At 39.3% G+C, this 13,409-nt stretch overlaps 1 protein-coding gene across 1 annotated transcript; it reads left to right on the forward strand.

Annotated features, from left to right (window-relative positions):
- The first annotated feature begins 4,268 nt into the window (after positions 1-4,268).
- Positions 4,269-12,081, forward strand: CAMLG (calcium modulating ligand). Its single transcript, XM_005890405.3, has 4 exons — positions 4,269-4,552; positions 6,049-6,506; positions 8,140-8,205; positions 11,472-12,081. The coding sequence occupies exons 1-4, from the start codon at positions 4,390-4,392 to the stop codon at positions 11,661-11,663; spliced, it is 879 nt and encodes a 292-aa protein (XP_005890467.1). The 5' UTR covers positions 4,269-4,389; the 3' UTR covers positions 11,664-12,081.
- The last annotated feature ends 1,328 nt before the right edge of the window (positions 12,082-13,409 follow it).

Here is a 13,409-nt window from a genome sequence, read left to right on the forward strand (position 1 = left end):
CTTTCATGCATTGGAGAAGGAAATGGCAACCCACTCCAGTGTTCTTGCCTGGAGAATCCCAGGGACGGGGGAGCCTGGTGGGCTGCCGTCTATGGAGTCGCACAGAGTCGGACACGACTGAAGTGACTTAGCAGTAGCAGTATCAGCAGGCTCATTTGATTGAGAGGGTTATTCTTTTCAGTTTAGCACATCTCTCTCTGTCCAAGCTTTCTGTCTCCCTGTCTGTGGGTTTTCTAGTTGCATTTTCCAAAAACCAGGGCTATTGGTGATGTTTCAGGGCTCCTGTTATGCAGTGATTTGAGGATATCACCACTCTAGTCACCAACAGTGGGAAATCAACAGCCCTGTCTTCTGCTTTTCTATTTATTAAGCTGAAATCCAATAGAAAATGATATTTTGAATATTCTTCAGGGAGGGCAGACCTCATATCTTGCCTGGAGAATCCCATGGACAGAGGAGCCTTGCAGGTATAGCCTATACAGTTCATAGGGTTGCAAAGAGTGGGACACGACTGACACGACTTAGCAGGCACAGACAGACCTCAAGCAGTGAGTTTGTCCTGTCCATCCCAATGTCTCATGTGGAACACTTTGAGTTCCTCTTACACATAGATTGTGCCATCACTGCCTGTTTCTGGATCTGTAGCCCAACAGGCACCTGTCTAGCTACACTGTGCTATGTTTCACATACTCAGATCTGCTGAGATGTTTCTCTTGTTTTTGAGGTCCTATTTTTTTCCCTTTATGTTTTTAAATGTTACTGATTGCTGTGTGTAGTAGAGAGGTGTCCAAGCATGAACTTACTGCCAACTTTTAACCCCAGAATCTGAATTATTTTATTACTTATGACTCAATCTGTTCAGCTTTGTAGCTACAGTTAGTCAATAAAGTATTAATATTACCTACCTTAACAATGCTAGGGTCAAATAAAAATTACATAAAACTCATTGAAATGCCAAGTTTTGACACTTTCTCTAAAAGAAACATTTGTGCACCTATGCAGGTAAATTTAGTGCTGTCAGTGCTAGGCATGGGGTAAAATTGGTCAAATTTTTTTTAATGGGGAAAAAACATAGATTTTAAATATTTTTAAAGGAAAAGAAATCAAGATATAACACATACAAAAATTAAAGATGGATGTGGACTTGCCCTTGTAAAGTAAGGGAGACAAGAATTAAGTATGTACATCACTTAGCAAGGAATCATACCACTGAGAAGCACTAGGAAACTTAGTAACTATGGAAACCTCATAGAGAAATAGTTTCCCAGAAATAAGCATGTAATATGAAATCTTGACCCTTTAAATTCTTAGCTGACTTCATCAGCATCATACATCAACACATCTATCTAAATCAAAATATTAACTTGGTGTCTATATGCTATCACAAATGAAAAAAAAAACCCGTTTACCCTGGAATTGTATTTGTTTATTTTGCCATGAGACCTTAGTTCCCCAACTAGCAATTGAACCCACACCCCCTGAAGTGGAAGTGGAGTGTTAACCACTAGACTGCCAGGGAAGTCCCCAAATTGTAATTGATCCTGACTCATCAGGACTCTATCTTCTGCACATTTATTACTAGGAATTAATTATTTCAATTGTAGAATTTTTAAAAGCACAGTCTGGGCCTCAGAGATGTAGATCTGAACAGATATGCAAGGAAACCTTTTCTAACGCTTTAAAATTACTAACTAGGGCATGTCCCTGGAGATTCAGCTATCATCCAAAGAGGAAATGTTCAATTTCAATATTTATACTTGAGCTCCTTTTTTGTTGAATCCAAAAAAACATTGCCGTTTGTTTTTACACTTTTTTTCAAAATCCTTCTCTGTCTGGGACAGGGTCAAGTGACTGAACAGTTTAAAACAGTATTTTATTACCTTCTATCTAGTCAGGGTTTCACGGGCTTCCTGACTTGGAGCAAGCTCAGGTAGCAGGCTTCCTTGCAGGGGACACTGCAGGGGACACACTGGGCTGCTTCACCCTCTGCAGCCTCAGATGGGATCTGACCATGGCATCCTCTCAAGAGGGATTCAGTTCACTCATTTACTCATTCACTTAGTCGTTACTGCACACCAGGGCTGCATTACGACTTTTGTGGGCTGTAGGTACTTTGTTTTTGTGGGCTCCTTCCTCTATAAAAGCACACTTAAAATTATACTTAATGACTGTGTCAGTATGATAATGCCTACCATCCAGGCTGGATTCATCATTATATATAAATTATCACTACATTTTCCTTCTCATTTAAAACAAGTTCAAACTAAACTAATTTATTTAGAAACAAAGAAAATAAACTTATGGTTACCAAAGAGGAAAAGGTAGGGGAGGAAAAGTAATGGAGTTAACAGATGCACACTTTCATATATAAAATTGATAAACAGCCAAGATTTACTGTATGGCACAGGGAACTGTATTTGGCATCTTATGCTACTGCTACTGCTAAGTCACTTCAGTCGCGTCCGACTCTGTGCGACCCCAGAGACAGCAGCCCACCAGGCCCTGCCGTTCCGGGGATTCCCCAGGCAAGAACACTGGAGTGGGTTGCCATTTCCTCCTCCAATGCAGGAAAGTGAAAAGGGAAAGTGAAGTCGCTCAGTCTATCCGACTCTTAGCCTACCAGGCTCCTCCATCCATGGGATTTTCCAGGCAAGAGTACTGGAGTGAGTTGCCATTGCCTTCTCCGTTTGGTATCTTATAGCAAACTATAATGGAAAAGAATAATTTTAAAAAGAATAGAGGGAAGTATATATGTATATGTGTGTACATACCAAAGAAGCCTAAATAGTTTTATATCTTTATAAAACTCATTGAAAATGCCAAGTTTTGACACTTCCTCTAAAAGAAAAATTTGTGCAACTATTCAGGTAAACTTAATCTAGTGCTCTCAATGCTAGGCATGGGATAGAGTGGTCAAATTTTTTTAAATGGTGGAAAAATTAAAGATTTATAAAGGAAAAGCAAAAAATAACATACACAAAAATTTTTTAAATGGAGGTGGACTTGCCCTTGTAAAGTTCTGATACCGGGAAATTTTTCTTGAGCTATGCCAGAGCCCTTTGGCCTTGCCATGCTCAGTTGCTTCAGTTGTGTCTGACTCTCTGTGACCCCATGGACTGTAGCCTGCCAAGCTCCTCTGTCCATAAAATTTTCCAGGCAACTGGAGAGGGTTGCCATTTCCTACTCCAGAGGATCTTCCCCGCCCAGGGAGCAAACCTACTTGTCTCCTGTATTGGAATGCAGATTCTTTACCACCGTACCACCTGGGAAGCCCATCATATATACATACATATGGTGGCTCGGATGGTAACCAATCTGTCTGCAACGGGGGAGACACAGGTTCAATCCCTGGGTAGGGAGGATCCCCTGGAGAAGGACATGGCTACACACTCTAGCATTCTTGCCTGGAGAATAGCATGGACAGAGATGCCTGGCAGGCTACACAGAGTTGGAAAGGACTGAAGGACTAATACTTTCATATATATATATATACCAATTACTTTGCTGTATACTGGAAACTAACACAATCTTTGCTTCAATAAAAAATTCAAATTAAAACATTTTCTTGGGCCCCTATTGTATGCTGTCAACATGGCGTAATGGATAAGGCACTCCTGTTGAGGGCCCACACTGTTCTAAGAGCTGTAGCCCTATGCAAGAACACATTGATTGTCTTCATGGAGCTTATGTTTTACGAAGTGGGAAGCAGATAATAAAAGTACATTCAGCTCGAGAGTCAGTTATAATTGTTAAGGACAAAGGGCAGATAAGGAGAACAGAGTGTTGAGTTGGGGCGACAACATAGAGTGGACAGAGAAGGCTTCACTGGGAAAGTCTTAATCAAAACAGGCATGCATTTGGTAGAAGCACTGCTGAAGATGAGGAATCAGCACTAAGAACAAATCCCAGCGACAAAGCTGCATAAAGCGTCGCTCTCGAAGTTACGTATTCTCGACGCCTCAAAGCGAGCCCGAAGAAGGTCACTGGAAACCAGTGCCTGCCACTGCAGACTCCATTTTGCTTCCTGGCATCATGTAGGAGGAGTCTATTCCTTGATCACACGTTTCCAGTGGGTCAGACTGGATGCCGGGTTTCTTCACCTCCGGGTGAACGGCAACGGGGCCCGGTGGCGGGGGAGGAGCATTGAGGACCAGCCCAGGTGGGAGGAATTAGAGCGGCCAAGGATGCCCTCACTCAAGATGGCGGCGCAAATCTCGCGCTTGGTCCCGACAGGCAGCGCGCCCGTTTACGCTGCATATGCGGCCCTGCGCTCTGGGGGGCGGGTCCACAGCGGTAGGGGCACGCGCGGCCTGCGGCCCAGTCTGAAGTCTTGGGCGCCGCGGCTGCCGCTCACGTCATTGTCACTACTCCTGGACAGTGGAGGGGAAGATGGAGCCGGTGACCGACAGCGGGGACCGGCCGGGGGCCCCGGCTGCCTCAGGCCTGTCGGCTTCCCAGCGTCGGGCGGAGCTGCGGCGGCGAAAGCTGCTCATGAACTCGGAACAGCGCATCAACCGGATCATGGGCTTTCACAGGCCGGGGAGCGGCGCGGGTGAGAACCTCCGTTCCCCATAGTTTCCTGTCATCCCTTTTGAGTCTTGGGGATCATTCTTCCTTTCCCTCCTCCACCCCTAGACTTTTCTGACCAAGCCCTGCTCTGTGACCTCTCCTCGGACCCCGCCCCTTTGATGAGGTCCCAGGTTCTCACTTCTTCACCGCAGGAAGTTTCTCGTTTTTCTCAGTTTTCCGCCGCAAACTGCAATGCTCTCGATCCTGAGACCCTCTGCCGTGGTATACCCTATGCGCACTAACTCTGAGGCGGCCCCAACACCACCCCCCCGTCACCCCCTCGCCTCTCTTGAAGGGCGCACATTTTATTCCCAGACTGCTCTACCTACCGTGCCCGTCAGGAAGATTGCCTGCCTTTCTTCCCCTTGTAAATGCTTTCCCTTCCAGTGCCTTCCCTAGCGTCTGCCTTCTTTTTGTTCTCTCGGCCCCCATGAGCTTGTCTTTAATTGAACTGCCCCTCTAGTTCGTCCGACGTGAATCACGGCCCCATATCCTGGTGTCTGTGCGGTGCCCTCGACACCGTCATCTGCAGGCCTTCTTAAACAAGTGATAAAAATTGGAGCGACCATTCTTTAGAGACCCAACAAGGGAAACATGCCCATCTGAGGCCTTATCTCGTAATGTGCAGAGATTGATAGGAATGATGTCAGAAACTGCCTTCAACACTGAAAGGAGTTCCTCATTTCTCCCCCAGTGACATGTACAATGGGTTTCTGAAAAAAAAAATTTTTCCCCCCTGTATTTACTGTACACTCTTAAATTTCTATTTAGTGTTGCCTCTAATATTTGGCCTTCAGTCACTGGCTGCAAGTTCCTTAGATCCTTGTGACTTTTGCTCTGTGGGGCTTTAGCTATAACTGAATTTTTAAACAGTTAACAGATTTGCCACTGAAAACTGCAAAGAGAGGTAAGAGCCGTATTTCAAATTCTAGAACAATTGTTAGGAGACACATTTTCTCCTTTAATGGTTAATAGCAGAATATTCTTTCCCAAAGCATTTTCTTTGTTCTTTTGCTTTGAGATTTTTATTTAATCTGTCATTAAAGGTTCCCCCCAACCTTTGTTTTGTTTTAAACCGGAATAGCATCCTAAAAGTGCTGAAGTACCTTCTAATGTCTCCTAGATGACAGTAGAAGGGTTACACAAACCGGTAGGATGTGCCACACCCTATGCTGATCGGTTCTGGATTCAGAAATGTAATATTAAAAATAGTGGTTTTAGAAAATCTCCGTTCCTAACTCTTTCCCAACTTGTCTATTAGCTTTATCTTCTGTCCCCAAAGTTTGGGTTATATCCTCTGAAAGAATACTCTCTGACATTTTGTTTGTGTGTGTAGAGGAAGGAATTTGTTTCTTTATGAAGGATCAGTATTAATTCAGAGGCTGCCAAATTTTAGCTCTAGTGGCATATTTTTAAATATTAACAAGAAAGATGTTGTCCAGTATGTAATACTTAAGGCTTCTAAATTTCTTTTCTCAGAAGAAGAAAGTCAAACAAAATCAAAACAGCAGGACATTGATAAACTGAACTCCCTCACCATTCCTTCGGTTTCAAAGCGAGTAGTGCTGGGTGATTCAGTCAGTACAGGACCGTCTGACCAGAGTGGAGTGGCCGAGGTAAAGGGGACTCAGCTGGGAGACAAACTGGACTCCTTCATTAAACCTTCTGAGTGCAGTAATGATATAAGCCTTGAGCTCCGGCAGCGGAACAGAGGGGACCTGACAGCCGACTCTGTCCAGAGGGGTTCTCGCCACGGCCTGGAACAGTACCTCTCCAGATTTGAAGAAGCAATGAAGCTAAGGAAACAGCTGATTAGTGAAAAGCCCAGTCAAGAAGATGGAAATACAACAGAAGAATTTGACTCTTTTCGAATATTTAGATTGGTGGGCTGTGCTCTTCTTGCCTTTGGAGTTAGAGCTTTTGTTTGCAAATATTTGGTAAGAAACAGTGGAAAATGAAAATTGGTTATAGTGATGAGTGCTTTTAATCCATAAGATTCATTTCTAATATGAATGTAATATTTGTGATCCATGTGACTGTTTGGAGATGTGTTATAAACTGCTGTTTGCCTTAGGTACAGAATGAAGTGTTCCAGTTAAATACAGAGCCTGATGATAATGCTAAAATTTTCTTGTATGCCAAGTACCATTCTAAGTGCTTTACATACATTAATTTGTTTAACCTCATCCTTATGAGCCAGGTATCTTTTGAATCTGTTTTGTAGATGAGGGAATGAAGACTCAGGTGAAATCATTTGTCCAGGGTTACATTACAACTGGGATTGTGACAACTGGGATTAAACCCAGGCAGTTTCATTCCAAAACCAGAGGGTAAATTACCTACACATCCTATATATTAATTACCGCTTTTCGGATAACTTGAAATACTAAAATACAGTTTTGGTCCTGAACGTGATGTAATGTTTTTAGGGTTCAGAGGCATTCAGCATTTTATAATGTTGTACTGTTACCATAACCGCAGTCCATCACGTACCCTCAGATGCCAGTGGCTGTTCTGAAAGGTAGGATGTGTTTTACTGTTTACAGTATGTGAAGAAAAGAAAAAGCACAACTTATATTCAGTGTCTTGGTCTTTGAGGTGTTTCCATGCAGTAGACATTTTAAGAAAACCTACCAAGTACCAGGCACATAAATAAACTTTCAGATAATTAAGGTTAATGTTATTAAGCAAAAAAGTCTTTAAAAGTCTCTCTTTATGCCAGTTTTTTCTTAAAGAGAATTCTGTTGAACAGATTTTTTTTTTCTGATGATAAATTTTCATTGTAGCTTTCAGTATTTAGTGAGATGCAGAGCTGCTTTTTTTCTTTTTTATCTAAAGGCCTCTGCACTTCCATGTTTTTTAAAATTATGTCCTATTTTTGTGCCTCATTTTGTTTGAGGTTTTTTGGGTTTCTGGACTTTTTTCTTGCTGTCGGATTTTCAGCTGTTAATCACTGCTCTTACTATGCTTCCATTTAGTAATGCTTGCTCCTTTACTCCCTTCATGATATTTTAGTTTTAGAAATAAATGTAACTGAAGTATTATTTTGATATTTTCTGTTTTATTGTGTGAGAAGCGAGATAACCAAGCTATTTTATCTGTAATACAAACACCTCATTATTTGAGGGCCAGAAATGAATTCGTTTCTTGCCCCAAAGTGTGACTGAGGTATGTATGGCATCTGTTGCGAGTATTGAGCCTTTTAGATGTGCTTTCAAATTGTCAGGTAAATACCTCTAGATGAGAGGGATGTTTCTGCATGATGCATTATACATCAGTGGCCACCAAACACTTTAAATTACTTAAAAGGTCAATTTTTGAGAGAGAGGCATTTTGGGGAATATTGAAGGAGTATCCTCCCTCATAAAACATGAGAAACATGCTTTATGTTAAGGAAATCACACCTCTGTATTTGTCACCGTTTTGCAGAAACAAGACTGCTTTCAGCCACTAAAATTAAATTTTTATTACAGTTTTTTTGCTTGGAATTTTATCACTGCTGTTAGTCTGATTTATTGTGATTTGAATGATTATGTTGGAAATATGTAACTTTATCTTCTATCTTCACAGTCCATATTTGCTCCATTTCTTACTTTACAACTTGCATACATGGGACTATACAAATATTTTCCCAAGGTAAATTAATTTTTTTTCTAAATTGGGTGATATATTTAGATTGATTAATGACTAGATGATTTTAAGAACTTTTAAAAAAGTATTTATACTTATGGTTTAAATCAGTGCTATTCAGATTTGTTTGGCTCACCACTGTGGATCTTCAAACTATTTGTTTCTGTTTGTACCAAGTTCAGTTCCAAAAGTAATTAGAAACTTTTATAGCAATTTGGCATTACTGTAACATTTTTATTGTATTTTACAAAAAATGTTAGTCCACGATGGACTGGGGGGAAAGCCTCATTACAGAGTTTGAATAGTACTTGTCTAAGAAAGTGTTTAACTTAATTACTTAGTAAATTTAGTAATACATTTTGTTTCTAATAGCGGAAGTTAATTTAAAAATGGCTTCAGTTATCTTCAGTTAGTGTGGTCCTTTCTGAGCACTTAATAACAGTGCACTTTATCTTTAATGCCAAGGGTCTGATAACTTGCAAAACACACTTGGCCATACTTAGCAGAATTATGAGGAGTATCAGTGTGGACCTGGTCTACTTGACTATAGTTATACTATGGGACTTGGCTTGCCAGTAAGATAAGCTTATTTGAGTAATTGTGTTTTGTGTGAGATTTTTGCTAAAAAATGGCTACTTGACTGTTTGCTTGAAGTGAAGTGAAGTGAAGTCGCTCAGTCATGTCCGACTCTTTGCGACCCCATGGACTGTAGCCTACCAGATGCCTCCGTCCCTGGGATTTTCCAGGCAAGAATACTGGAGTGGGTTGCCGTTTCCTTCTCCAGGAGATCTTCCCAACCCAGGGATTGAACCCGGATCTCCCGCATTGCAGGCAGACGCTTTACCATCTGAGCTGCAATGCACTGATAGACCTCATGTGTGTGTTTAATAGATCTGAAGCATATTTTTGAGGGGTCATGTAGTCAAATACTCAAAGTAAGAGTAAAGAAGGACAAGTAATTTCGTTTTTTAATTGAAATGTTTTTATGATATAAATATATATATATTTATTGATCCTTTCCAAGAATGTAGTTTTAATTCAAACATTTGTTTAAACGTTTGCTCTTGAAACATTGATTTTAGTTTTCCAGTAGCACAAGTTTGGAAGCAACCTAAATGTCTACTAATAAGTGACTCGTTTAAAAAAATTATGGTGTATCCATTCAGAATGATAAAGGTCTCCATGTGCTGATAATGGTAGCCTGTCAAGAAATACTAAGATAAAAATATAGACCAGCATCTATAGTATACTCCTTTTTTTGTAAAAAGGAGGAAAATTATATGTATTTGATTTTGCTTGTATATGTGTAAAGAAACTCTGGAAGAATATTACATGAAATTATTAGCAGTGGTTATTTATGATAGAGTGTGTATTGGTTACTAGTGAAATGGGTGAGTGAAAAGGGAAATTACTGTACAATATTCTTTTAACAAAACATTTTGCTGTAACAGGTCTCAACAGAAAAATTGAAAGAATTATGCAGTTAACACCCATTTAGTTACCACCTAGATTCTGTAATGAAAATTTCATTGTATTTATCATATATTTACTCAGTTTTCTACACATCTGCAATGCATCACTTTTTAAAAATACATCTTTCTTTTTTTGGTGCATTATAAAGTATGTTGTAGATGAAGACATCAGCATATTTTTGCATTACACATTTCAGCTTACATATCAACGAAAATTCAGTGTTTCTTTATGGTTCTTTTTCTTTGTTTTGAGGTAAATTTTTCATACATTGAAATGCTCAAGTCTTTATTATACCTTTAATGAGTTTTGACAACCTGTGAAACCCAAATCCTTTCAAGATTTAGAACATTACTGTCAGGAAGTTCCACCATGCTCTTTTCTAGGCAGTCCCAGCCCCCGTACCATGAAGGTCTGATTTTCTTTTACCTACCATAGATTAATTTTAGCTGTTTTAGCACTTAATATAAATGGGATTGTTCAGTACATACTTCTTCATGCAAGGCTTCTTTCATTCTACATTGTATTTTTGAGATTCATCCATATTGTTGAGTGCATCAGTAGAATCATTGTCTTTTTTTTTCTGAGTAATACTCCATTGACTGAGTATATCCACTTATTTATCTAATTTTCCATTGATGGGCATGACTAAAGAAACCTAAGAACTTTCTTGAGTGAGTTTTTTGTGGACATAAGTTTTGATTTCCCGTGGATAACTACAGCTTTTTATATTAAAAAATTTTTTGCAATAAAAAATTTTTATTGGATTGGATTTGGTGATACCGAATCATTAAATGAAAATTCAGCCTTGAATCTCTTAAAGAATGAGACTAGAAAATTATACTAGGAAATAAATGTTTAATGAATAAATGTTTGTATCTTATTGCATAGGCTCCTCATGACTCAAGTGGTAAAGAATCTGCCTGCAGTGCAGGAGACACAGGAGATGAGGGTTCGATCCCTGGTTTGGAAAGATCCTTAGAGAAGGAAATGGCAACCCACTCCAGTATTCTTGCCTGGAAAGTCCCATAGACAGAGGACCCTGATGGGCTACAGTCCCTAGGGTCACAGAGTTGGATATGACTAAGCTTGTGCGCACATGCGCGCACACATCCTATTACATATGAAATCGAATGTGAATTCTTTGCATGGCACTTAGGCTTGACTCTACAGAATGTTCCTTTGATTCTGTTACAAATGATTGACTGTCCTCCAGAACATCTATCAGTTTTCTGACTTTTGTTGTCATGAGACTTAACCCTACAATAGGATTTATCCACTCACTTCTGCTCCTGTAAATCTTGCTCATTCTCAAATGTCTGTTTTGTTTTGTTTTGTTTTCTTTAATTTGAAGTCCTGCTTTTTAATTCTACTTCCTCCAGAAATCCTTCTCTATGCTTTATTTGTACATAAAATACTGAAGTAATTTCTATCTCCTTTGAGCCACTATAGCACACATTATCCATGCAAGTATTTATATTCTGTCTGGGAATGCTTTCCTGTTTTTGTCTTAAACTTTTGTATATATCTTAAATTATTATTTATATCCTAATCTCCAATATAGGAGGTTTTTTTAAACTTTTGATAGCAAGAATAGTGTCTTTTCCTTATTGCTGAGCAGTTTGTTCCTTTACATATTATATGATCAGTAAATGTTTGTTAATATATTGTTGATTGATGTCTTAAAACTTCATTAGCGGTTTTGAAATCAGTTAGGCAAAAATAACAGCACTGATGTTTTTTATAGAGCTTAAGTAGTCTTCTGAAAGCTGTAATATTTATTTAAGTCTTTCTCTATGCAGAGTGAAAAGAAGATAAAGACAACAGTACTAACAGCTGCACTTCTATTATCTGGAATTCCTGCCGAAGTGATAAATCGATCAATGGATACTTACAGCAAAATGGGCGAAGTTTTCACAGATCTCTGTGTCTACTTTTTTACTTTTATCTTTTGTCATGAACTGCTTGATTATTGGGGCTCTGAGGTACCATGACGCCTGCAGAACTCAGGAAGAAAAGCTTACAGAAAATAATTTCTATATTGCAGTGTCTTTAAAGGAAGAATATTGGTTTACACCTTCATGTAATTCTTTTACTTCTTGGATTTGTAAAACCATTTGATTAGGAATGGAATGAGTGGTTACCTGACTAGAAAGGATTGAGTTTGTATTAATACTGATGCGATGATTAGAATACCAGTGTCAGTAATTGATTTTTCTTGTTTGATTAGAATTCCTAGTCTACACTTTTTCCTAACTTCTTGGATTTGTGATTTATCTTTTGGGAGCTGAGCTTGTGCTTAAGAGGGCAGATGAATGTGGTCTCAGCCGGTCCCAAGAACTGCTTCTTGTATTTGTATTGTTCTGTCCTAAGAAATGGAGCCATCTTAAAAATAAAATGGAAGAACTCAAATTGTCTGTTTAGTTTGAACGTTTTAACTTCTAAGGGCTGCATAAGGTAACCATGTTGAGTCAGTATTTTCATTTTTATTCCAGCACAAATATTTAATGGAGGAAATGATTAAGATTCATACATGTGAAATTAATAGGTATTTATGAAATCTTTCCAAAAATTTTTGTTAGCAAACTTCAAAATTGGAAATTTTTACTTTTGAGTTTTCGATTTTCAGAAGTTTTTTTTTTTTTAACCAGTAGTATAGAATGAGGATGAGATGGCTGGATGGCATCACTGACTCGATGGACGTGGGTCTGAGTGAACTCCGGAAGTTGGTGATGGACAGGGAGGCCTGGCGTGCTGCGATTCATGGGGTCGCAAAGAGTCGGACGCAACTGAACGACTGATCTGATCTGATCTGATAGAATGGTTAGACATAAAAATGGGCTTTGAAAAATTTACTTAGGAATGTAACCCAATAGGAATACATCCTTTTTTAACTAAGTTAACACTGTCATTGGAGAAGGCAATGGCACCCCACTCCAGTACTCTTGCCGGGAAAATCTCATGGACAGAGGAGCCTGATAGGCTGCAGTCCATGGGGTCGCTAAGAGTCGGACATGACTAAGCGACTTCACTTTCACTTTTCACTTTCATGCATTGGAGAAGGAAATGGCAACCCACTCCAGTGTTCTTGCCTGGAGAATCCCAGGGACGGGGGAGCCTGGTGGGCTGCCGTCTGTGGAGTTGCACAGAGTCGGACACGACTGAAGCGACTTAGCAACAGCAACAGCAACACTGTCATATTTGGAAGGTTTGTCTTAAAAGAGTATAAAGCATAACTAATGTCATTTGTTATTACATTTCTCTAGTTTTTTTTTTTTCATTTCTGTAGTTTTTTGTATGATCTGTTTAATTCTTGTGATATTAAAAACACATGCTTTTTTTTTTTTATTACGAAGCCTTTTTTATTTTGAACCACAATAATGGACAATAAGTATAGCATTTTAAGTCTATTCCTCTGACTCAGAGTAAGATTACAAGCACACATTTTCCCCTAAGTCCATAGAAATCTAATATCTAGAGGATTAGATAGCATTCTTGAATTTGTCACTCTCTCCCCAGGCCCTGGGAAGACATTTGGGTTTTTGATTACATGTTTTATTTCTTCCATTTCGTCACTTGACATATGCACAGTTTTTGTATTTGTAGATCATTATCAAATGTATTTCAAAGAGAAGACATGAGTTTGCTTAGGTGTGTTGACTTGTATCAAATGGAGATGGAAGTTTATTAGTGTTTGGGATAATTAAGAATCTTTTTACTTAGAAATTTCAGGGATCTGA

This window comes from Bos mutus, chromosome 7 (genome assembly GCF_027580195.1).
Source record: "Bos mutus isolate GX-2022 chromosome 7, NWIPB_WYAK_1.1, whole genome shotgun sequence".
Lineage (NCBI taxonomy): Eukaryota > Metazoa > Chordata > Mammalia > Artiodactyla > Bovidae > Bos > Bos mutus.

Bases quoted from the DNA above. Each gene is read 5' to 3' on its own strand.
- CAMLG (XM_005890405.3), top strand. From the start codon at position 4,390: ATGGAGCCGGTGACCGACAGCGGGGACCGGCCGGGGGCCCCGGCTGCC. The intron at 4,553-6,048 runs GTGAGAACCTCC...TTCTTTTCTCAG, and splicing joins CAGGCCGGGGAGCGGCGCGG to AAGAAGAAAGTCAAACAAAA. The intron at 6,507-8,139 runs GTAAGAAACAGT...CTATCTTCACAG, and splicing joins CTTTTGTTTGCAAATATTTG to TCCATATTTGCTCCATTTCT.